At 37.8% G+C, this 27,195-nt stretch overlaps 1 protein-coding gene across 1 annotated transcript in view; it reads right to left on the minus strand.

Annotated features, from left to right (window-relative positions):
- TAF4B (TATA-box binding protein associated factor 4b) overlaps nucleotides 1-27,195 on the minus strand; it is a 98,623-nt gene that overhangs the window by 33,160 nt on the left and 38,268 nt on the right. Inside the window, exons 10-13 of the mRNA XM_052660514.1 lie at nucleotides 14,264-14,433; nucleotides 9,863-9,993; nucleotides 5,360-5,485; nucleotides 515-571 (exon numbers count right to left, since the gene is read on the minus strand). Coding sequence (XP_052516474.1) covers nucleotides 515-571; nucleotides 5,360-5,485; nucleotides 9,863-9,993; nucleotides 14,264-14,433 — 484 coding nt within the window. The remainder of the gene's footprint in view (nucleotides 1-514; nucleotides 572-5,359; nucleotides 5,486-9,862; nucleotides 9,994-14,263; nucleotides 14,434-27,195) is intronic.

Consider the following 27,195-nt stretch of genomic DNA (forward strand, 5'->3'; position numbering starts at 1 on the left):
CAGCTAAACATGAACTGTGTGAAACAAGGGCTCCATTCCAGAACAGAAAACTGCTGGGCCCAGAAAATTAAAAGCCAGAGGCGTTTTCCATTTAAAACTAAATCCCAGTACCACCTCCCAGCCAAAGAATTATAAGCAGTATCAGATTTACAAAACGAACAATTACCCTGGAAAAATGTAGCCTATTGTACAGTCCCAGATGCTAAATCTCAGAAGTTTCTTTTTTTCTTTTTTTTTTTTTAATCCCACATTATATTCCTCCAACTGGGCTGCTGGAGTTTACAAAGAGCCATTTCTAGACAGGCCTAAGCCTTGAAAATAAATTTTAAAAAGAGAGCACATAACTCATTGACCTCATTTGAAGCACTGCCCTTGCCTTCAGCAGTTCCTGTCCTTCCCCAAGGCTTCGGCAAATGGTATGCAACAGCAAAATAAACCCTGACCTAATTGCCAGGAGAGAGCTGCCAACCTTCCCTTCAACACAAAGACAAGCATGGTAACTTGAAAGTCCTACCTCTTTGGCTTTCTGCTTTAATCTCAGCTGTTCTGGATCTTCTTTATTGGAACGACTCTATCAAAGGAAAAGAAAATTTTAATAGAAATTACTAGCATCTAAACACCATAGTTGCCGTTAAATATTTAATAAATGACAATTTTCTCTTGTGATTGAAAACCTTAGCTCTGGGGGAAAATGCCTCAATCCAGTCCCGTGCTCCCCCTACCTCCTCCCACCTCTTCATCTAGGCTGGCTGCTGCAGTTCTAGCCTGGAGGAAGTTTATACAGAAAATGATGCTAACAATGTCGGTCAGGTCCAGTTGAGGCATGACGTTGTTCTTGTTGGAACACTAAAAACTGAAAAATGGATGGTACAGAGGAAGGAAAGCAAAGGAGGATAACTGTTGGCTTAAATGGATGAAAACAATCAACACTGGCTAATCCTCAGGTGAAGCCATTTTGGTAAAACATATGGTATTTCAAAGACTATTAAAATCAAGAAACTGACAGTCTTTGAACTGAATTTCTCTCTTCAAAAGTGTAATTTTTAAGAATTAAGGAAGAAATACATCCCAGTGTTTTCACTAGAGTATGTTATCTTCTTTGGATTCTCTGTTGCACTTAGTTGAATGCTGTGCCCAAGTAAAAGTTCAAAAACTGTTTATTGAATGTTTCTTTCCATGCTAATTCAGTTCAACGCTCCAAAAATGAGTAATTTTGGAAGACTGCTATAAGAAGAGAGCTACCTTCTACATGTAATGCTATGATGGATCAAAAGGCAAGGAAGGAATTTCATTTTTGACACCATGGACATTTGTCTGCTGAAAAAGATGCTATGGACAGGTGTATCCTTTTTCTCATTCTAACAAAATTACTTAATTCCTTATAAATCTGAATATTATTCTATACAATGAAACATTAGCTAACTAAAGGTAGGCTAACAAAATAAAAGCTAAATGTATTTTCCTAATTTGATAGAATTTTGTTAAAGGAAAATACCAGAAACTGTTTAGATTGAGTGCCTTCCAATTTTAAACACCTTAATACTTACATAAGAGTCTATTCAAAGTAATTTTTTCTTCATTTTGTGTCCAGTCTAATAGAACAACTTCACTCCAACTGAAACTAAGAAAACTCCTTTATTATTATATTTACATTAGGAGAGAATGAGTATGTGTATGTATGTATTCACACAGAAACGTGCGTATACGTGTGCGTGTACATGTTTGTGTATATAATGCTTTGCCTCAGTATAAAACGGGCCCATTTTGTTATCAAGTCTTTGTCAGTCAACCAACGTTTACTGACTACCCAGACTATGTATCCTACCTGACCTGTCACTGTTCTAGGCCTTGGAGATACAGAAATGAGATGACAAGACAAAGTCCCTGCCTAAGAAGATAAAAATAATAAAATTTACAGAAATTAAACACAGCTGTGAAACATAAAAATATTTATGATGGGGAAAAATAAAAAATGACTGAGAATGGTAAGTGCTATAAAGAAAACAGGATCACGTGACTGAAGCGGGGGAGTACTTCTACAGCCAGAATGGGATGGAATCTATCGCTAAGGAGTGAAAACTGAGTAGAGATCTGAATGACAAGCCGGAGGCAGCCACACAAAGATCTGAGGGAAAACACCCCAAGCAGAAGGCAGAAGTCACTGCAGAAGCCAAACAATGGGAACCTGGCTGGCACACTTGAGGAACAAAGGAGGCTGCTGTGGCTGGATACCAGGGGCCGCCTTGCAGGCCACGGTTAAGGAGTTGGGGTTTGAGTCTTCTTATAAGAAAAAGCAACTGGAGGATTTGAAGCACAGGTGTGAGACGCCACCGACAAGACACTTTTGAAAGGCCCCTGGAGGCCGTGTACAGGGTGCACTGAAGGGACCCAAGACTGGAGGCACAGAAACACAGAGCAATTAGGAGGCTGTTCTAAGACAACTGTTGTGAATACAAGACTGGGACAGAGATGAGGATGATTTGAGCCGGCATCAGAGCAGAGAAGGTGACAATAAATAATTAGATTGAAACATATGTTGGGGGCAGAGCCAACCACATTTACAGGACTGGACACAGGGTGTGAAGTAAAGAGAGGAGTCAGGGATGACGCCTAGGACTGTGGTCTAAGTAACTGGAAGGATAATAGTTCCAACTTTCGGAGGAGGTCAAAACTGCACTAGATCTGGGGAAGGGAACTCAGCGATCAGTTTTGGATGCCTCATCAGTAGTCTAGGATGCAAACTTGGAGCGCAATGAAAGGTCACTGTGACAGGAGCTGAATGAGACAAGAAGGGAAAATCACAAGGCAAGGTCAGAGAGGGAGGTGGGTGCCTCTTAAAATTTGGTAAGAAGTTTGGATTTTAATTTAAGTGCAAGGGGAAGCCACTGAAGGAATTTTATGCAACAGAGACATACACATGATTTGTTATGAAAACATTATCCTGACAACAGTATGAAAAATGGATTGTAGAAAGAAGAGGATGTTAGTTAGAAGATATTATAAGTGTTCAAGGGCAAGATGACTTAGAGTGGTGAAAACAGTGATGAAGAGAGGGTGATGGATACATTTTGGGAACTGAATAGGAAGTGACTGGATGCAGGACAAGAAGAGAGGAAAGGAGTTGATGATGACATCCTAGGTTTCTTGGCTTGAACAGCTGGGTAACAATGTTGTTTACTGGGTAAGAAAACCTGCAAGACTACAAGGTGAAAAGAAGGGAAAGTGAGAATATAATATACGACAGCCAATAAGAACTAAACAAGTATTTAATAGTTTATAACCTTGTTTACAGCACAGTAATTGGAAATAAAATCCCAATAAACCACCTCGTTACAGAGGCTGCATGTTTGCTTATGACACTCACGGGCTCAGGAAAGAGCATCTGCCTGTCCCAGCTGCCTTTCCCAGTGCAAGAGGGGTCAAGATGGGGACTGAGACTGTGGGCAGTGAGAAGCTGCTCAGTTACACGGCTCTGGTGCACCCTGACACATGAAGGTGCAGACCAGAGGTCAAGAAAGAAGGGAGATGAAGGGCTGCAGAGGCTCGCCAAGGCAAGGGCCAGCAGGCATGGCGGCCAATTACATGGGCCATGAAATGAGGGTAGGGATAACAGTGGTAGCAGACAGAAGAGTCAGTCAACATGGCTGCTTGAAAGATTAGTTACACTGATCAAATAAGTAAATAGCAAATATAAGTAAATACATCAAGGATAATGAGAGCCAAGTTTCTGACTACAGAGTAAATACTTATAAACATGGAAAGGTTAAGGCTAGGAAGAATCCTAAGATATAAAATAGAGTCAAAGGTATTCATATAAAAAATTATAGTTTTATAATATAAATTTATGGTTTTATAACATATACACACAGAAAAATATTTATTGATCTATGTGTGTTTATACACATATGTACACATATATACATACCATACATATACTTCCTAACTCTGTCTATTTGACAGGGTCTACATGTAATAATACCCTCTGAGCAAGGAGCACACAGTAGGCTCTAATCTTGTTTCTGGGTATCATCCTCAACCAAAAAAATACAGGGTTCCTGGGAGAAATGACTGATTCTATGGCTGGGGAGGATGAGTGAAAGCTGGGCCTGGAGTATCTTGTGCCTGAAAGTAAGGACCTGTTCAGTGAATGATGTTAATAAGACAAAAGCAGGTGCCAGCTGCAAGGGTCTCCCACTCAAGAGATCTCAGCATCAGAATAAATCATGACAGTACTAGGTTACAACCTGTTGAATCAAACAGAAATCTGAGAGGCCATACTGTTAAAAATGAGTGAACGAATGAATGAGAGAGAGAAAAGCTCTTCCATAGAAGACAGTACTAACAAATGTGGAAGAGGTGACAAGAATAAAGAATCACCACTTGGCAGCCATCGTAGATGTAGCTGATTCATAGGTATCATCTATAGATGCTAAAGTTGCTAAGTGGAGTTTGATAAGGTATGGGATTATTGGTACAATCCTATAATACCTTTCTACAAAAAACTAATTGATTACAAAGGGGAAAAGGGCAAGTTTAAAATAGAACTGATCAAGTTTGCCTTTTGAAAGAATCAGCTGAGAAGAATGCAGCATCATTTCTATGTATGTATAACCACCAAGAATGCATGACCTAAATCAAATCGCGAGGAAACACAAGATGAACTTCGGTTCAGTCACCTACAGAAGGAAAGGCCTGTACTCTTGAAACCTGTCAAAGATATGAAAGGAAAAGGGTGAGGAGATCTGAAAGAAGGAGTCTGAAAAGAGATGACAACTGAATAGACACATATAACTGAACGGGAAAATGGACCTTGAAGGAAAAAGATTTGGGACAGCTGGTGAAATCTGGCTGGGGTCTAAGGACTTAGATGGTCGTGCCATGTTAGTCACATCCTGACATGGAAGGTTATACAGGAGAATGTCCCTGATTTTCCAAACACACACTAGAATGTTCAGGAGTGATGATGAGATGTCATGTCTAAAGCTTGCTTTCAAAGGTTCAGAGAAAGACTGGAGAAACCAGTACAAGAAACCTCTGAATTGAAAGAGAAAAAGAACAGAAGAAAAGAATAATGATGATGGGAGTGTGTACCTGTTTCCAGAAACAGTGGAGATGGAGCAAGTACACTAAAATCTTAAAAATGGGAACCTCAACGGAAAAGGAGATGTGTTGTTCTGGCAACCTTTCTACAAGCATGGATGATTTCAAAATAAATAAACTTTTAAAAACTATTCCATTTTAAGAAATCCTTCAGAGACAGCTAATGGCCTAACAAAACCAAGACACTCAACCAATGATAAAGCTGATTCTGACCTCCTTGCCAAGCCATGTTCACTCATACATCACAAAAGGATCTTACCTTGGCTGCTTTAAGTAACATTTCTCTTTCTTCTAAATCCTTTCTCTGCTTCTCCAGTTGATCTAGCTTTTCAAGAAATTTGAGCTGTGATCTGGTGTCATTAGACAGGATGTAATTTTCACTTGCCTGGGGGAAAAAAAGAGTCTTCTGATGATCCAAGGCAACACACTCTACATTAGGTCTTGTTATAAATCAACTAAAGACAGTTACACCAAGATACATAGGGAGGTAAATTTTCAGGAGGTAATGTTATTTCTGCTAAACAAAGCAAGTATGTTAATCATTCTTAAAATCTGAGAGGCAATTTAAAAAGAAGTCTGAAAGTCCCTCAGTCATGTCCAACTCTTTGCAATCCCATGGACTGTAGCCCTCCAGGCTCCTCTGTCTATGGAAGTCTCCAGGCAAGAATACTGGGGTGGGTTGCCATTCCCTCCTGCAGTGGATCTTCCTGACCCAGGGATGGAATCTGGGTCTCCTGAATTGCAGGCAGATTCTTTACTGTCTGAACCACTAGAGAAGCCCTCATTCTTAAAATGTGAGAGGCGATTAAGCAAAAATTTCAAAGAGCTTTCCTAGTAAGCTTCGTCCAGAGGGGAGGAAAAAGGAATTAGCCCAGCAGATACTGATAATAGGAATAGAAAGCAAAACAGTGTATTGTTTACCCATCATCTAAATCTTTTTAGTTAAACTACTGTCAATCCCATCAAACTTTAATGATTAATTAAATCTGAGGCCCATAAAAGATAAAACTAAATAATCACTTCCCTGAAAAATATACCAAAGATGAAAGTTATTACCTCTGCTTCTATTGCTGAATTGGTCTAACTTTGACAAGCAAATGCAACTTCTATCAAAAGACAACATAAGAAAGATCAAATGGCAAACGTTAAAATCCTAAACACTGTGCAACTTCTATCAAAAGACAACATAAGATCATATGGCAAACATTAAAATCCTAAACACTGCTGTGAGGATTTCCTTAAGCTATGGACTTGGGCAGAAACTTGCATAAATCAGAGTCATAACAAGAAGTGTAATTATTCATCTTCAATGTTCCATAAAAGGATAAAGTTTACAGTTTCATTTATTCTGATATGCTAAACTATAAAACAGTGCTTTACAATCTAAATACTTTGTTATTTTCTTCATCTGATATGACCACCCGTCTCTCTGAATATTAATACGTATATGCTTGTGGGGGTGGGGAGTGACTTCCTGGCATCTATTCATCTCAGTAATTTAGACATCTAAGCTATAGGAGGGAGACTGTATAACAGGAAAACTGAATGCTTTTAAACATTTAGTCCAACAGTCAGTGCCTGGCTTGGAAATCTGGTTACAGTACCATTCCCATCTTTGTTTTATCCCATGCTCATGGATGATTCAATTAACTGGGACTGAGAGATTTCATATGCCCAAGATTCTTCTTAAATTAAATTTTTATTGTTGGTATTTAACCGGATCAAAGGAGTATTACATAGTATAACGAACAAGGATATATTAGTGCTACTTATTTTACTTTGTGTTTAATACAAAGAAGAATTCTCAAATGTTTTTCAAAGTTAAATAAAATACAAGATAGAATATGGAATACATTATGGGCCAACCATACAGGCATAAACAAAATAACCAGTGGTTTCTTAAATACTTCATTTTTACCATTTTTGTGTTCACACACTCTGGTGATAGTTTACTGAGAGGATTTAATTTAAAAGGACAACAAATGCTAAATTAAAAAGGGGCACAGACTTTCTAAATTTGAACCCAATCTCATTTCCATGCTAAGATTTCTTCTCTCTCTCTCTCTTCCAGCTCAGTGAAACTACCTCTTGCTTAATGCATTCTTCCTTTACTCTTCCAGATCCTAAACAAATCAGTGTTTTCCCTATTTCTACTGAGTCTCTAACTTTATCTAAATAACAGTAACCCCAATGTTATCATGATCTCTCCTGTCTGTCCAGCTGGTCTACCTGAAGTCTTCTTGGATCACAGAGGAGGGTGGTTTAGTAATGAAAATACAAGGATTCAGACCAAATGATAACATCATCAAGTGAATCCCATCTAAAGAAAGCACTACAGCCCCTTTCAGCTGCAAAACACTGAAGCTTTTCCACAGCCACTGGCACTAGAAGACTCTAATATACCTTCAGTGGGGAAAAACCTGGCAGCAAGATCAGAAGCTTTGCATCACATGTGTTTTACTTTCCACTTCTTTATTTAAATTTCAACTTATGACTATGATTAGTTAGAGAATTATATCTAACCAGGTGAAAGATTATTGAAAGTAGATGGATTTCAAATCGAAAGAGATGGCGGGATTTTGCTTTTAATAAAAATAGCTCATTGTTATGAAATTCATGGAGTAAATTTTCCCACCCAGATAAAAACAAATCCTATCAGGATGAACTGAAATATAAGGACAAGGCTCAATCTGTGACACAAAAGTTATTATAATCAGAGTCCACAAACTAAGTATAATTTTGAATTAGATTCAAAAATAATTAAATGATTATCATTTGCATTTAAAGAAGGATGATCATGTAGCTGCCTTTCTATATGCATGAACTCACACAGTGGCATTAGGTATATTAAAGAGTAAGTGTGGAGAAAGGCAGAAGAGAGAAAAATCAATCAGGATAGACAATATTAAGGCAGAAAGTTAAGGCGGCATTAGCTTAAAGCTAAGTTACTGAGTTTCTAAGTGGAGTAGATACTATCCATTTTGCCTGGGGCAACTAAATCCTTGGAATATGTGCTGCTGACGTACCTTACAAGAACTACTCCATCTGAAGGTTATATATAATAAAGCTTTGGATGGTATTTGGGATAGTAAACATTACACTGGAAATAAATGGAAACCATTCCATTAACAATCAATCATTGGAAAAATTCTATCCCATACTAAATGTACATGCTACATTTTGTACAGAAACTGCCTGCTGTAAATGAAAGTACACTCATGTATCTCTGAAACAACAGGGTGAGGAAAAGGGGAGAATTCAGACAGAGACAGTTTTACAACAGTAGTTGAAGTCTTTAATACCTTACTTTCAATACTGGATTGAATAGTTAGACAGAATATCAATATGAAAACAGAGGACTAACACTATAAACCAACTAGATCTAGCAGACATACTGAACAACTCCTCCCCAACAACAGCAGAATATACCTTCTTCTCAAGTGCGCACGGAATAGCCTCTAGGAAAGCTCATATGTTAGGCCACAAAACAAGCCTCACTACATTTAAACTGACTGAATTGTGCTAAGAATATTCTCTGACAACAATGGGATGAAGCTAGAAATCAACAGAAAGAACACTGGAAATTTCACAAATACATGGAAATTAAACAACATACTTTTAAATAACCAACAGATAAAAGAAGTCTCAAGGGAAATTAGAAAATAACTAAGAGATAAATGAAAACAAAAACACAATGTACCAAAACTTTTTGAATGCAGCAAAAGCAGTGTTTAGAGGGAATTTTATAGCAATAAAGAAATGCCTACATTAAAAGAGGAGATTGTAAATAAGTAACCAACCTTATACCTTCAGGAAACAAAATGAGAAAAGAAAGTAGGATCATTATCACTGACCTTACAAAAATAAAAAGGATTACCAGAGACTATTATGAACAACGGTATGCCAATAAATTAAAGAACCCAAAAGAAATGGACAAATTCCAGAAGTACACAGAAATAAATACTGACATTAGGGGTCTTTTTTTCATTTTTTTCTGAAGCAGAAAGGGGAGAAAATAGAATGACTTCCTCCAGGGAATTTACCATAAGCATAGCTGATACCTCCCTAGATTCCTTTTAACCTATGTCTAGGACATCATGACAATGACCATTCTTGCAAACTCAAAACCTTATAAGGTTACCCATGTACCATGTTGTATAAAATCTAGCTGTGAACACTTCTTGATATGAGGGGAAAGGTTATCTTTTTCTTTTTTAACCCTCATCAACCAATATATTTGTTCTCCATCGAAACCATAATACAAATAAATCTAGTGCTTTCATCCTGATGATGGCAAGGGATTTGGTTCATACCACTAGGAATAAGACAAGGCTATTTGTGCATGTAATTTTTAAAATAAAAGTCCTCAATGCAATCACTTAACTCACTGAAAGAAAATGGGAGTTGCCAGCAGAGTACGGATCACTGAAGAGAACACAGCTACCCAATATATCCTTCTAACACATCCTCCCCTTTCCAGTCAAGAGCTTTAGGAAGAGAAGCCTCAGGCATAACAGATGCGTCTTTCAGTCTACACTAACACAGAAGCTTTCGATACTACTGAAACTCTATTTATTTGTCATGTAAACATATCTAAATAAGGCACATTAGGAATGAGATTTTGATTTTCTACCAATATGAATTATGTCTCAACCACTTCCTTGAAAAATGTACCTAGAATATGAATCCATATCAAAAAGCTACCTTTAACAGAACAAAAAGGAGAGAGAAGAGTTTGGTCTTCGCTAATTGTTTCCTTTACCTTGTAAGTGGTCATTCGATGCTGAGCAATTGTCGTCAGCTTTTCTAGAAGGCCTCGTAATCGCTCTTGTGTTGCGTGGGAGATCAAGTTCACAGCATCAGAATTAAGTTCCGTAATGTCATGCTTTTTACCTGTGGAAGCAGGGAAAATCCATTACGTGTTTTAGTAGAGGCTGATAATTGAAATAATTAGCACAGCAGGTATTCTGTTCCCCCTGGAAGTCATACCCATTATGAATAAAGGTTTGGAGATTATGATTTTCCTGGTAAAGTCACAACTTCAAAGATCTTAGACATTACATTAATAAAACCTAGCCTGGAGCCTCAGAAAATATAGACATTGTTTCACTTAGCCTCTAGAATCATTCTCCTTGCAAGGTCATTTATAGGACAAAGTTAATAAGAACACAAATCAAGTCTAGTGTTCAGGGAGGAAAATGGTAACTGCAGAAATTAGTGCTGTATTCTGCTAATTTTAGTGATTAAAAAAATAGAAAATTACATTTTGCCCTGTTTGACACTGTTAGCAATTTACAACATTTATTTCCATGAATTCAGATTGTGAGTCTATGTTAATAACTTGTCTACACGACACACCTATACTTTTTGTCCAATACCAATCATGCTTACTTTGCACTAACTCATGTTCTATAAATTGACTTGATAATTAGTTTACAAGTTGAAAAGAACTCGAAGCCTCATCATTTTACTCATCAATTTTAAAAACTTCTCTTTCACTATATCTTTTTCTATAAATAAACCAAACTTCTCTTCTTCCTTCTGCTAACTAGGAAGAAAGTTTCAGGAAAACAATTTAGATTACATAGCCCAAAGCAGAAGCTCATTTATAAAACAACCTCATCAGTATTTAAATAGCGGTTCTCCAGCTCAGTGAAACCACCTGTATCATCAGAGATGATAACCCTAAAGATACACGCTATTACGTAATCTCATCTAAATGAGTTTTCTAAGTGCTATTGTGTTTGTTTTTAACATATGCATTTACACAAATTTAAAAATATAATATTTAATTTGCAATCTATCTGAAATGCATTCTTATATACTCAAAGTGTGAATAAGGACTGCAAAAAAAATAAACTTTAATTAAAAAAGCCAACAAATCTTAAATATATTGTTTGATCATAAGAAATGCTGCCATAAGAAATGTTGAACTTTAGTTCAAAACATGGGCTATGTTAAACCAGACAGAAAAAGAATATAAAACGATTCAGCTTCATCTGTACCAAACCTTCAAAATGTAGTTCATTACTTAGTAGCAAAACTGAATTCATCACCAATACATGATTCAAGGAAGGGGAAAAAACTGGAAAGTCAAATCCACTTTACTAAAACGTCAGCATAAATAAATAGTGGGGCCTTGTATAGCAGCAATAATACAATTTCAAAACAACCCAGTGGTTAAAATTATAAGTAAACATGGGTATGTAGAGGATGATATGCCAGTTGCTACTTTAAGAAAAATGAACATTTAATAATACAGTGTCTGGGAAAAAACTTTGAAGATAACTTCATATGTATAAAACAGAAGCCTAAGTTAAAGAAATAATCTGTATTTCTAAAATACTACAAATAAACAAGTGTTCAGAGTTGCCAACAATTTCAGGGCTTAGTGAACAATCAAATTTTCTAATATCCTCACTAAACTGATGATGAAACATGACAGAATTACAAAGTTAAAGTCTCACTTTAAAATAAAACACACTCTTTGGTACAGTCATCATTAACTGATTAAGGAGATCAAGTTGGTAGTCAAAAGCTTACTATGTGATTTTACAGAAAGTCTCTGTAATTTAACTTTGGTAATTGGCAAAAAAAGAAGAACACTGGCATGTTTACTCCCCTACCATATTCAAGTAAGAAAATCTTCCTCCCCAAATTCTTTGGGTTAATTTATAACTCCTGTTATTAAAAAATGATCTTGGTTCTGACCTGTTCTGTGAACATGGAATTTTATTATAAATGAAGAACATTCCTAGAAATATATAACTCCATTCACTCTATGGTTTTTGCTTTAAAAGCTTAGGTAATTAAAGGGAAGAAGTTTTGCAATTTTCCATCATATTAAATGACAAGTTTGTGTTTTATCACTAAGAACTGAAAATACAAAGACTTATCCCCAGAATTCTCCCTGAAAGCAGAGGTTAGCAAACTAAATCTGGTCTCTATAGATAGTTTGATGAGAATACAGTCTTTCCTATTTGTTCATATATTGTCTACAGCTTCTTTTGTAATATAACAGTAGAGGTGAGCAGTTGCTACACAGACTATATTTGCCCACAAAGTAGCAAACATTTACTATCTGGTCCTCTGCAGGAAAAAAAACAACCTGTCAATCTCTGTCCTAAAAGATCAAAAATGTTCTTTCAATACTAAAACTTCTCCTATCACACAGTCAAGGTCTAAATCAAGCTAGAAATAAAATTTAGAAGGGGGCAGGGTATTGATAACATTAAGTACGAATCTACCTGTGCTCCACCAGAGTTCTAAATAATTATGTGGCTAAAAGCTGTTAAAACACCAGCAAATTTCCCAAGCCATCACAGAAAGGTATGTGCTTAGGCTTAATCCCAAATTAAGGAACCGGCCCCTGCACAGTACAAAACAGAATGCAATGAAGAAAACGAAAGAGAAAGAAAGAAAGGGGGAGAAGAAAGAGGGAGAGGGAGGGCTGGAGAGGAGAGCAGTCAAAACACAAGCAAACTGCAAACAAACATTTTACAATTAGCTTTTCTGAATTCCAATCCTTTTAAACTAATGTAAATTCTGAAAGTGAAAGATGAGAGTGAAAAAAGTGTTGGCTTAAAGCTCAACACTCAGAAAACTAAGATCGTGGCATCTGGTTTCATCACTTCATGGCAAACAGATGGGGAAACAGTGGAGACAGTGGCTGACTTTGGTGACTGCAGCCATGAAATTAAAAGACGCTTACTCCTTGGAAGGAAAGTTATGACCAACCTAGACAGCATATTCAAAAGCAGAGACATTACTTTGTCAACAAAGGTCCGCCTAGTCAAGGCTATGGTTTTTCCAGTGGTCATGTATGGATGTGAGAGTTGGACTATAAAGAAAGCTGAGAGCTGAAGAATCGGTGCTTTTGAACTGTGGTGTTGGAGAAGACTCTTGAGAGTCCCTTGGACTGCAAGGAGATCCAACCAGTCCATCCTAAAGGAGATCAGTCCTGGGTGTTCACTGGAAGGACTGAGGTTGAAGCTGAAACTCCAATACTTTGGCCACCTGATGCGAAGAGCTGACTCATTGGAAAAGACCCTGATGCTGGGAAAGATTGAGGGCAGGAGGAGAAGGGGACAACAGAGAATGAGATGGTTGGATGGCATCACCAACTCGATGGACATGGGTTTGGGTGGACCCCGGGAGTTGGTGATGGACAGGGAGGCCTGGCGTGCTGTGATTCATGGGATTGCAAAGAGCTGGACACTACTGAGCGACTGAACTGAACTGAAATTCTACTTTTTCAAAATAAAAGGACAGCATATACTGAGGTGAAACAAGTGATAATTTGTATAGCATACAGTAGGAGCTCAAATACTTACTGAGTAATTTTTAAGTAGACTTAGAATATGTAACAGCAATGCATTTTATAGTCCTTAAATATACCATGGATGTATCAAACATCTGAAACTTTCAGTTTTGTGTGAAGCCTTCAACACAGAGTGCAAAGGTTCTTACTCAAGCATACTAAAAGGTCACTGGTGCTGGCCCCTCAAGTTGGACATGGGTGAAAGAGGAGAGTTAGTCTCTGGCAAGCCCCTGGGTCAGGACACAAGAAATGAGAAGACACACACACAACAATCTCTCTTGAATTTGTCTCTTTTCTCAGTTACCGCTGTGAGTCTGCTATTAACAACAAAAATGTTTGGCTCCAGAATAAAACAGGTATGTTCTCTACTATTTCCTTTCATATACTTCAGGCCATCTAACAACTACTGGCCAGAGAGAACCCTGATATTCTAGTTTCACTCTTTTATCATAAGGATGGGTTTGAGTTTCAGGGTGGAGATGAGGAAAAAGGGACTTAATCTCATTGACTATTTCTTTGTTTCATAAACACAAATTTGTAACATAAATTACATGCCTAAAGGCCAACCAAGGAAGAAAAGCACAGAAAAAAAATATATCATAAGTATATCTATATACTTATGATATTAACTACTACCTATACCAGAAACCACAGGTTATATGATTTGTTACTTTAATAATTTTTAAAATAAAATACTTCTTCTGTAACACCCATGAAATCTTGATTACTTCCAGAGCTTTTGTTAAGCTTCAGAGTTTCCAGAAAAACCAACCCAGGCTATCTAACTCTTGGTAACATTTTCCTTGGATCAGACAGTCTTATCAGGTCAATAATCACACTTACCAATGTCTAAAATTCGCTTTTGTAGAGCTCCAATGAAAAGGAACGGTTCATCTTTACAGGACTGAACGAGTGTGCCAACCAATTCAGAGTTTGTTGCTAAGATGCAGGCGTTTTCTTCACTGAGGTTGACCCCTGCCATGGAAGTCACATCATTGATGTCATCTTCATCTCTAATAGAAAAAAAAAAAAAAGGAAAGCTTTTAGGTGGTGGTGGTGGTATGTGAACGAGTGATTTCAAAGTGCAAGGAAGTGTTGATCTCTCCTTATAACTAAAGACATTATCTTACTGAATTTATCCAAGCCAGAGAAGAAGTGAGGCATGGCTATCCCTCTCCGTCAGTCTTTAAAATTAATTGGTATCTCTAACCACCAGTACATTTAATATCAGAAAGATGGATCACAGACACCTGTCTCCTGGTGCCCATTTCTCCCTCTTGTAGTTTAGTAAATAGGGTGCACTAAGAGGGATTTGGTCCAGTGCTCTGTGACAAACTAGAGGGGTGGGAGACAGGCTTGCGGCAGGGACAGGATACCCATGGACAATTCACGTTGATGTATGGCAGATGTCAATGCAATATTGTGGAAAAACTGTCCTCCAATTAAAATAAATAATTTTTTTCAAAAAACAGGGATTTGGAAGTTAGTCTAGGTTATCCACAAACTGCCTCCAATGAAAGACAATGAAATAAAAACAGGCTTCTTTTTTTTTCATCCAAGATGATTAAAAACCCCTGAAATATCCCCAGTGTCCTCCACTGGTCCACTGAGGAGGAGGAGAAACCCTTCGATCCTGAAAGGTCCATACCCATTAAAAGGCCCTTGAGAAGAATCTCTCTAGACTAGCTATTCTGAAACTGTATGGTTAAAACTAGCTTTGTTTTTCTGCTTCGGACTTTTGGTGTGCTCCATCTGTACCAACTGAATTCATTAAACCACCTCCTGAAGCAAATGGCTGCAAAGGGCTAATATTTAAGATATAAAATTATACACACATATGTAAAAGACATACATATAAGAACACAAAATATGTTTGTGCTCCTTGCATTGTGCCAGCAAAATTAAATAGTTGTTTTTATCTAATAGAATTGCTACATGGTTACGGTATACTAAGATGAGTATATTATGTTTAAGGAGAGAGAAGAGAAAGACCAAAGAAATACTAAAATTCTAATGGCATCCTTAACACCATACATAATAAGAGGCATGTCACTGACCATAACTCAGATACCAATGTATAACAATTTACGCAAACATGATTCTATAAAAAAGATATTGTTTCCATTTATTGCATGGGCCAAATGATCTGTCATGTGGTTTCATATCAATAGATTTGAACCTCCTTGTAGTAATGCATTTGTGTACAAAAGAGGGAAATAAACTATACCAATTAAGTGTTTAAGATATGAAAGCCTCTGGTGTTCAACTTTAAAAAGCAGCATGTTAAGGGTAAGAGAGGGAAAGAGACCCCACTCACATAGGTATAAGAGATTCAAACTAAATGAAAGAAAATTAAGTGCCAGACACAGCAGTTGCAAGTGAAGAGAAAGAAATATGGTTCCACAACCTGAACAGTATATTTAAAAGCCTAACCTTTAAAACTGTGTCTCTGTAATAAGGAAAACTTTTAAAATTAGTATCTAAAATCAACCAAACAAAATATAAAGAAACTGTGTAAAAATGGTTGGTCTCCACCTTATCATATGTCACAGAGGTACTGTCAGAGGTATGGGATGCTGAGAATGGTTCTAAGAACTAACGTACCACCTATGTAAACAAAGAAGTATTTCAGAAACATCTGAACACTTAAAGCTTAAATGTAAGTACAATAGAAACTGTAAACCTAAAGATGGACAAAGATCTGAGTTAAAAAGAAATATTTTAAAAGGTCTGAGTAAAAAATACTTTTGAAAAATAAAGTATCAAGAAAATGAAAAAACAAGCCATAGACTGGGAGAAAATATTGGCAAAACACATATCTGATTAAGGACTGTTATCCAAAATATATAGAGAACTCTTAGAACACAACAATAAGAATACAAACAGATTAAAAAATGGGCCAAAGACATAAAAGACAACTCACCAAAAAGATGGCAAGCATATGAAAAGATGCTCCAAATGCTATGTTATCAAGGAGATGCAAATTAAAACAATGAGATACCACTACACACCTATCAGAATGGCCCAAACCCTGAACACCAAATGCTGATGTGGGTGTGGATAAACAGGAACTCTCATTCATTGCTGGTGGGAACGCAAAATGGTACAGCTACCATGAAAGACAGTTTGGCAGTTTATTGCAAAACCAAACATACTCTTAACATGCTGCTGCTGCTGCTGCTAAGTCGCTTCAGTCGTGTCTGACTCTGTGCGACCCCAGAAACGGTAGCTCACCAGGCTCCCCCGTCCCTGGGATTCTCCAGGCAAGAACACTGGAGTGGGTTGCCATTTCTTTCTCCAATGCATGAAAGTGAAAAGTGAAAGTGAAGTTGCTCAGTCGTGTCCAACTCTTCACGATCTCATGGACTGAACCTACCAGGCTCCTCCGTCCATGGGATTTTCCAGGCAAGAGTACTGGAGTGGGGTGCCATTGCCTTCTCTGTGCTCTTACCATATGATACAGCGATTATACTCCTCTGTACTAACCCAAAGGAACTGAAAATTCACATCCATACAAAAACCTGTACATGGATGTTTCTAGAAGACTTACTCCTAATTGTCAAAACCTGAAAACAACCAAGATGTCCTTTGGCGGGTGACTGGACAAACTGTAGTAAATCCAGAAGTGGAATATTGTTGAGGACTAAAAAGAAATGGTACCATACCATGAAAAGATGTGGAGGAAACTTAAATGCATGTTACTAAGTGAAGAAGCCAAACTGAAAAAGCTATATACTGATGATTCCAACTATATGATATCTTGGCAAATGCAAATTATGGAGATAATAAGATGACCTGTAGTTGCCAAGGGTTAGCACAAAGGGATCAGAGAAGGCAATGGCACCCCACTCCGGTACTCTTGCCTGGGAAATCCCATGGACAGAGGAGCCTCGTAGGCTACAGTCCATGGGGTCGCTGAAAGTCGGACACGACTGAGCGACTTCACTTTCACTTTTCACTTTCATGCATTGGAGAAGGAAATGGCAACCCATGCCAGTGTTTCTGCCTGGAGAATCCCAAGGACAGAGGAGCCTGGTGGGCTTCCATCTATGGAGCCGCACAGAGTTGGACACGACTGACGCAACTCAGCAGCAGCAGCAGCAGCAGAAAAGGATGACTAGGCAGAAAACAGAGGACTTTTTAGGACAGTGAAATATATAGTATCTGTATGACACTATCATGGGGGATATATGTCATCACATGAAAATGTAAAAACCCACAGAACGCACCACACAACAAGAGTGAATTGTAAGATAAATGATGAACTTTGGTTGATAATGATGTCTCAATGTAGCTTCATCAATCATAACAAATAGACCACTCTGGTGGGGGATGTTGGCAATGATTGAGGCTGTGCATGTATTAGAATTTTCTACAACATACCAATCAATTTTCTTGTGAACCTAAAACTGCACTAAAAAACCAAAGAGGCCAAGTACATTCAATTAAAAACTCTGTTCACTCCTAAACAGAATCTGTTCACTCTGAAACAGAATCCCAACCAGTTACTTAACACCTTTAGGACAAAATTTTCTTCCTCTAAACAATGAGTAACTTTGATTAGGGTACCTTCTAATGTCACTCTCAGCCACTTAAAAGAATAAGGGAGCTCTCTTCGGCCAGATAGAGAACAAATGCCAAGGTGTATTACGAAATGGGAAAAACTAAACAAAACAAGGTATAGGACAGACTGTACCCTGGGAAAAAAAATACACACTTACATGGGCATAACTTCTATGGGCATATCTCTGGATACACAAGAAATTCATCTCTGGAGGGGGAAATTGGGAAGCGTGAGTAGGAAGAAGATATTTTATATAGAAGCAAACTCTTTTTCTAAGGGCTTTCCAGGTGACACTAGTGGTAAAGAAACTGCCTGCCAATGCAGAAGACATTAAGAGATACGGGTTTGATCCCTGGGTCAGAAAGATCCCCTGGAGCAGGACATGGCAACCCACTCCAGTATTCTTGCCTGGAGAATCCCATGGGTAGAGGAGCCTGGCAGGCTACAGTCCATGGGGTCACAAAGAGTTGGACACAACTGAAGTGACTTAGCATGCAAACACATAATCTTTTCTACCCTTTGAATGTTGTACTATATACATGGATTACTCAATCAAACGGTTAGTGATATTTTAAAAATAATATGTAAACAAACAGAGAAAGAAAACTGAAGACAGAAATATAATGAGGTTCAGAACATGGCCTCATTCTTCCCTTAAAAAAATCCCCAGACTTATTTAAGGTATACAGCACATGGCCTTTACACACTTGGACACAACATGGCATGGTCACAATGTCAGCTGTGTGCCAGGTACACCAGCCCTGTATGCTGCACCTTGCTTCCACAGGTGAGTGTTCCCACTGAGCCCCTGCTGAAGTCTCACATACAGACTGGAGAGACCAGTACCGGGCCTCCTATTACTAGCAGTCCCATGCACAGTACTAGCGGAGAAGGCAATGGCAACCCACTCCAGTACTCTTGCCTGGAGAATCCCAGGGACGGAGGAGCCTGGTGGGCTGCAGTCCATGGGGTCGCACAGAGTTGGACACGACTGAAGCGACTTAGCAGCAGAGCAAAGTACTAGAACTGAATGTAATTCATCAATGAAGAGACTGTCCCATGTCTTTCAGAATCTTCTTGCAGCTCTTCTCTGAAATCAGCAGGGAGCTAACCACCCAGAAAGATTTGTTCCTGCCTAGCCATCTCTGCCCCTTCTATTTAGACCCCAAGCTGAACACAGCTCCCTCTAGTTCAGCTATCAGCTGCTATGGTTACAGAGGGCAGCATGAAGAGAGGGAGACCCTAAGGAGGGAAGAGGAAAGGGTACCACGATCAACAGTACCCGAACCATTTAAAACTTCCCCTAAGAGAGGAGGCAGACTAAAGGAAAGCAAAGACAACACAATGTCATAGCAGCATTGTTGATAAGGCTAAAAAAGATAGGCCAAGACAGTAACAAAGGCTTTGCTGCTGAGGTATATTTGTGATTCTGGGTTGGTTTAATTTTAGGGGCAAAGAAAGTAAGAATCTCTGAATCATGTCTTCAAGACCTCTGGTCTGATGCAGTATATTTTTTAATGAAGGTGTTGTGAAAGATATAAGCCTGTTTCATTCTAAAAGGTATACAAGAAGGAAATTTAATAGTGAAAGGCTTCCAACCCAAGATTCTGTCGGGGCACTAGGTTACTATGCAAAAGTTAAAGAAGTATTACCAAATCACCTGGCTTGCATTCTGGCTTCTGAAACTGATCTAATTCTTCAGCTTTTTAATAAAGTTAACTACCGCTTGTGCCTACCTTTTAAAATCTCTTCTACCCTCTTAAGATCTATAATAGCATCAGACTAATTCTTCTCTAGTAGAAAAAAATCACATTACTTTCCTGTTATAAAACATTTCATGATCCCACGAACTCAACCTGATATTCAAGGCCTTCCAGGTAATGACCCTAACTTAGCACACTCTTCCCTCCCATTTCTTACCATCAAATAGCTCCTACCGACCCTGACCTTTCTCAGGCTATTCTCCCTTTCTTGCTCTAGTCTTCAGCTCCTTTTGCTTTATTATCTTTCAGCTGTCAATGCCTGATCCATATTCCAGATCGACTTCAATTGCCTACTTTGGAAATGTTAGTTTGTTTTCATACTTTTACAGTGTCTGTCCAATTGCTACAACTTTTGAACTTTCGAGGGTACATTTCTTTTTATTTTAAGAAGATCAAGTTCTTCTTTTAGGTTACGAATCCCTGGTAAAATAAGTTTACCTTCAATATTCGTTTCATCACCTTTGAGCATAATCTCTGCATTACCTACTACAGTCAGTATATAAGCTCACACAACATCCTGCTTACTCTTTTATGCTTTTTTAAAGGTATTTTTCCCCATGGGAAATCTTTTTTCTTCTTTTTAAGAAACATAGCATAGGATATTGCAGTATTTCTCAAACTTTAGTGATTTTAGGAACTACTTCAAAGTATATTCCTTCCCAGTTCATTCTGCATGTAAGCATAAAGATAATTTTTCCTAAATAGCATTTTACGATAATAAAATCTGGCTAATAATTTTGAAAGCTTTCACAATCACATCTCTAAATCTTCATTCATGTAATTTCGCTGTGAGGAATATTTAAGAACTTAATGTCTAACAAGATTTAGCATAAAGGCAACTACTCCAAGACTTTTTTATTGAATTTAACCCTAGATTTAGAGTTAATCTGCACAGCTCAGAAGGGTGTTTCTTCTGTCTCCTGTCCTTCCAAGATTTTATCACCAGAGACAGTTTTCTAAGTCTTTCCTTGGAATGATTAACCATCTGTTATTATGTTAAATACATAATAAAACAATTAATTACATATGAATCAAGATAGAGCACATGTTTAATCTACACTAGAGAATCTGATTCCTGCAATAAGAAGAAAATGGGACATTAAAGTTGATGGAATACTGTCTGTACAAACAGTATGTAACCTTGTCCTATGTTATTTTCTAAGTATCTTTTAAGGCAAATTAAAAAAAAACCACTTAACCTCTAGCTGTTATAATGCCTCCTAAGTTATACATGTATACATAAATATCTGCATATATATAATATGCATCCACAAATATTTTATTATCTCTCTAAAATATAAGGATTCTAAAGAAAAACTTTAATCATAAGACACTATCACCTCTTCAAAAAAATCAACAATAACTCCTTTATGATCATCAAATTTCCAGTTTCCAGTTTAAATAAAGTTAACTACACAAACATGCAGAGGTATTTGTCACCTCTGATTCTGAAATATAAAGAATAAAACACGAATCTCTGGCACCCTCTGGTGTTTAAACACTATATAGCTTCCCTTATTTATCCCAGATGTACTGACAAGCACAGTAGAAAATATGATTTAAGCAGGGAAAAAGTCACAAAAATGTACTTTTCACTTAAGCAAGTAGTTTTGAAAATACAGGCGGATATCACTGCTATTAACCTCATCCAGTTAAGTCAAGACAAGATCAAATGCCATACACTATTATCTCCTCTTACCTAAATAGAGTCACTTACCTAAACAGTAAATGAAGTGATATTAATACTAAGTATCTGAGAAAGAAACTTAACAAAAAGACATCACTATAAAAAGATATGCATAAAGTCACATATGACCAAATAACTAGAACATATTGTACAAAAATGAAAAATGCATATTAGAACTAAAATAAAACTTATCTTAAAAATAGATTATATCTAAGATTACAGATATTCCTGTTCTTTTTCAAAATTAATTATTTCAACAAGTTTTTGAATGCTTACTATGAACAAGGCACTGTTCTACACATTAAGCACACAATGGTAAAGTTACAACGAACTCTCAGAGAGATTGGGGAGTATAAAGAAGGGTCAACAAATAAATAGAGTAACTTGAGATAAGTGCTTCAAGACAGCAGATGTGACTGAAAAAGCTACTTTACAGGGTTGGCCAAGCAAAGACTCTTTGGTCAGATAACTTTTAAACTGAAATATTAATAATAACTGTATTTAAAGAAACTTTTAAACTGGATTGGTCCATATGAAGATGGGGAAAGAAAATGCAGGAAATAACCACATCTAAAAACTGTACAGTGGGGCCTGACTAGTGTGTATGAGGAACTGACAGGAAGGGAGCAAAACTCCTGGGTCCCTAACACCAAGAGAATGCCATGCCTGTAACGGTCTGCCCACTTCCAGTTTTCCTAAATGTGGGAAAGAATCTTATCTTGCTTATGCCACTATTCTTCAGTTTTTCTGTCAGCTTCAACCTTACTGAACTGTAACAAAGAGAACTATGGTTCAAGGTAATCTTAATAAAAAATTTTAAAACAACTGCCCTGCTGATTTTGAAATTTATGTGTAAAAGAAGAAAAAGTCAAGACATTTTTGATAAGAAAGGAATAGAGAATTTATCCAGATATAAAAATAATGAAAGTAAGATAACTGAAAATGCAAAAATATTAACACAGAAATAAAACAAAAACAACAGCAAAATGAAATTCTAGAAATATATCCGTGAACAACTGGGGATTTACTGAAAGGTAAAGTAGCATTTCAAATCAGAAAATTAAGATGATGAAATCTTCAGTAACTTGTTGACATAAGCAACCCAGCCAGGAAAAGGTTATTTCTGCTTCAGCTATTTATAAAGACAGAATCAAGCACTACTGATGATTTTGTGAAGGTCTATTACATATAAGGGGTGTGTATAGATATTTTGGAAGAAAATACAGAGGCTCCTCATTATGAGCTCAGGATAGGAAAAGGTTTCTTAGAATAACACAAAATTCAAAAGTTATAAAGGAGGAGACTGATAAAGCTAGTTTTCTGATTTAAAATCTGCGATTGGTGACACTTTTCCATCAGGCATTAAGTGGACTAGATGTACCCAGGAGAAATTATATGGCATTCTAATTTAGACAGGTTTAAGACTTTTTATTCCAATGATGGGTGCAGAGAAGTTGTCAAAAAGTATCAGTAAAAATAAGCATGGAGCACACTCTCAAGGTAGAACTGCCTCAAGGGCAAATGCCTGAGGCTGACACTAGTTTTCTGGCCTCTGTTAGAGTGAAGAAACTAAGTCAGGTTCACCAGAGCATGTGCTAGTTCAGTTCAGTCGCTCAGGCGTGTCCGACTCTGCGACCCCTGAACCGCAGCACGCCAGGCCTCCCTGTCCATCACCAACTCCCAGAGTACACTCAAACTCATGTCCATCGAGTCGGTGATGCCTTCCAGCCATCTCATCCTCTGTTGTCCCCTTCTCCTCCTGCCCCCAATCCCTCCCAGCATCAGAGTCTTTTCCAATGAGTCAACTCTTTTCATGAGGTGGCCAAAGTATTGGAGTTTCAGCTTTAGCATCATTCCTTCCAAAGAACACCCAGGAGTGATCTCCTTTAGAATGGACTGGTTGGATCTCCTTGCAGTCCAAGGGACTCTCAAGAGTCTTCTCCAACACCACAGTTCAAAAGCATCAATTCTTCGGGGCTCAGCCTTCTTCACAGTCCAACTCTCACATCCATACATGACCACAGGAAAAACCATACCCTTGACTAGATGGACCTCTGTTGGCAAAGTAATGTCTCTACTTTTGAATATGCTGTCTAGGTTGGTCATAACTTTCCTTCCAAGGAGTAAGTATCTTTAATTTCATGGCTGCAGTCACCATCTGCAGTGATTTTGGATTCCCACAAAATAAAATCTGACACTGTTTCCACTGTTTCCCCATCTATTTCCCATGAAGTGATGGGAACAGATGCCATGATCTTCGTTTTCTGAATGTTGAGCTTTAAGCCAACTTTTTCACTCTCCTCTTTCACTTTCATCAAGAGGCTTTTTAGTTCCTCTTCACTTTCTGCCATAAGGGTGGTGTCATCTGTACATCTGAGGTTACTGATATTTCTGCCAGCAGTCTTGATGACAGCTTGTGCTTCTTCCAGCCCAGCGTTTCTCATGATGTACTCTGCATAGAAGTTAAATAAGCAGGGTGACAATATACAGCCTTGCCGTACTTCTTTTCCTATTTGGAACCAGTCTGTTATTCCATGTCCAGTTATAACTGTTGCTTCCTGACCTGCATACAGGTTTCTCAAGAGGCAGGTCAGGTGGTCTGGTACGCCCATCTCTTTCAGAATTTTCCACAGTTTATTGTGATCCACACAGTCAAAGGCTTTGGCATAGTCAATAAAGCAGAAATAGATGTTTTTCTAGAACTCTCTTCCTTTTTCCATGATCCAGTGGATGTTGGCAATTTGATCTCTGCTTCCTCTGCCTTTTCTAAAACCAGCTTGAACATCTGGAAGTTCAGGGTTCACATACTGTTGAAGTCTGGCTTGGACAATTTTGAGCATTCCTTAACTAGCGTGTGCGATGAGTGCAACTGTGCGGTAGTTGGAGCATTCTTTGGCATTGCCTTTCTTTGGGATTGGAATGAAAATTGACCTTTAACAGTCCTGTGGCCACTGCTGAGTTTTCCAAATTTGCTGGCATATTGAGTGTAGCACTTTCACAGCATCATCTTTCAGGATTTGAAATCGCGCAACTGGAATTCCATCACCTCCACTAGCTTTGTTCGTAGTGATGCTTGACTTCACATTCCAGGATGTCTGGCTGTAGCTGAGTGATCACACCATCGTGATTATCTTGGTCGTGAAGCTCTTTTTTGTACAGTTACTCTGTGTATTCTTGCCACCTCTTCTTAATATCTTCTGCTTCTGTTAGGTCCATACCATTTCTGTCCTTTATTGAGCCTATCTTTACATGAAATGTTGCCTTGGTATCTCTAATTTTCTTGAAAAGATCTCTAGTCTTTCCCATTCTGTCGCTTTCCTCTATTTCTTTCCGCTGATCGCTGAAGAAGGCTTTCTTATCTTTCCCTGCTATTCTTTGGAACTCTGCATTCAGATGCTCATATCTTTCCTTTTCTCCTTTGCTTTTCTTCTTTTCACAGCTATTTGTAAGGCCTCCCCAGACAGCCATTTTGCTTTTTTGCATTTCTTTTCCATGGGGATGGTCTTGATCCCTGTCTCCTGTACAATGTCACGGACCTTCATCCATAGTTCATCAGGCACTCCACTATCAGATCTAGTCCCTTAAATCTATTTCTCACTTCCACTGTATAATCATAAGGAATTTGATTTGGGTCATACCTGAATGGTCTAGTGGTTTTCCCTGCTTTCTTGAATTTAAGTCTGAATTTGGCAATAAGGAGTTCACGATCTGAGCCACAGTCAGCTCCTGGTCTTGTTTTTCGCTAACGTAGTGCTAAATCCTCCCTGGTTCCTATGAGACACAGTCACAGATCTTTTCTGGAGTAAAGCAAACTCAGCTGGCTGTCAGGTTTAACCTGATTTACCTAACCACTGAGCAAGGATGCAGAACAACTAGAACAAATTCTTACACTTTGTGGTGGGACTGTAGATGGTACAACCACACAGGAAACAGATTGGCAGCTTCTTATAAAGTTAAACATAAACCTACTAAATGATTCAGCAACTTTGCTAATATATTTACACAAGGGAAAACGTATGTCCATACAAAGACTTGGATACAGATGTTTCTAACAGCTTTACTCACAATAGCCAAAAACTCAAAACAACCTGAATATCCATCAGTGGCTAAAGAGATAAACAGTTCAGTGCAAACAACCACAGTGCACCATACAGTGGAATACTACTCAGCAATGAAAGGCAACAAATCACTAATACATGCAACAACACTGGATGTATATCAAACACATTATGCGGAGCAAAGGAAACCAAGCAAAGAATACAAATTATACAGTTCTACTTATTTAAAACCCTAGGAAAGAAAAATCAACAACAATAAGAAGCCAGTCAGTGGTTGACTAAAGTATAATGAGGGGACTGGCTGGGAAGTATCACAAAGGAGGCTTTCAGGGTGTTGAAAATATTCTATGTATCTTGACTGAGATACTTGGTACATGAATTTAGTCTTTTGTCAAAACTCACTGCATTAGAAGACAATGATGACTGCCTAGGTCACCATCTTCCAGCATTTACTTCTCCCAAGCAATACAGAACAACAAACACTACAGCCTCAGCACAACCTGAAGACAAAGAATATCCAAACTTCAAAACAAGAATAAATGAAAAAGCAAAACAACAATTTCCAGTGCACACTTTCTTGTCCAGTGGCAACTGATTCCTCAACTCACTCACCCTATCTCAAAAGGTTTTGGACAAAATCAGACTGAATAAAAATTGCAGGAGAGAGACCAGAGAACTAGTGGCAGAATAAAGGATGAAATATACCACTGGCAGGAAGACTAAGTACAACCCAAGTCAAAAAATACTAAAGAGGTGTCCTGGTCAACCAAAGCATGGACCACATTCAATTAATTTCATCCAAACAAGAGATGACTGAGAAAACTCCAGAGAACAGACTGAAGGTGAGCATTTTAATATAAAAGTAGAACTACAACTAAAGTATTGGTGGGGATAAGGAGGGGGGATTAATGTACAAATACTTACATACTGTGACAAATAATGCAACTAAAAATGGGAGCATATAAAGAAGAAAACAGAATATCCACACACAGATTTTTAAGTAAGCAACTGGTGAATTTTAAAAGTATCGATCCAAGAAGGACAAACATAAAACTGTAAAACTTCTAAAACAAAAAACAGGAGAAAATTTCTATAACCTGTGGTTATACAAGCATTTCTTATATAAAACATGAGAAGCATAATCTGCAAGAGAAAAAATTAATGAACTGGGCTTCAGGAAAATTAAAAACTTTTGCTCTGTGAAAGACACTGGTAAGAGAATGACTTCGATCTTGAGTATATATAAAGAACTCTAAAAACACAATCACAGAAAAACAAACAACTCCAAAGAAAAATGGGCAAAAGATCACTTCACCAAAGAAGGTAGTGTTAAGGATAGCAAATAAGCACGAGAACAGATGTTCAACATCTTAAGTCTTTAGGAAAATATAAATTAAAATGACAGTGACAATAAGCACTGTATACTTAGAATGGTAAAAGTCAAAAGAATTGGCAATAACAAGTACTAAAATTGGAGTGGAATTCTCATTGCTGGTGGAAATGAAAAATGGTACAGTCCCTCTGATAAACAGTTTGATAGTTTCTTAAATAGTAAAGCTAGTGACCCCACAATACTACTCTTAGATGTTAACTACAGAGAAATACGTATGGAAATGTTTACAGCAACTTTATAGAATCATTTAAAAACTGGGAACAACTCAATGCCCATCAACAGGAAAACAAACAACCAAATTTACATTCAG

Source organism: Budorcas taxicolor, chromosome 22 (genome assembly GCF_023091745.1).
Source record: "Budorcas taxicolor isolate Tak-1 chromosome 22, Takin1.1, whole genome shotgun sequence".
In the NCBI taxonomy this organism is placed as follows: domain Eukaryota; kingdom Metazoa; phylum Chordata; class Mammalia; order Artiodactyla; family Bovidae; genus Budorcas; species Budorcas taxicolor.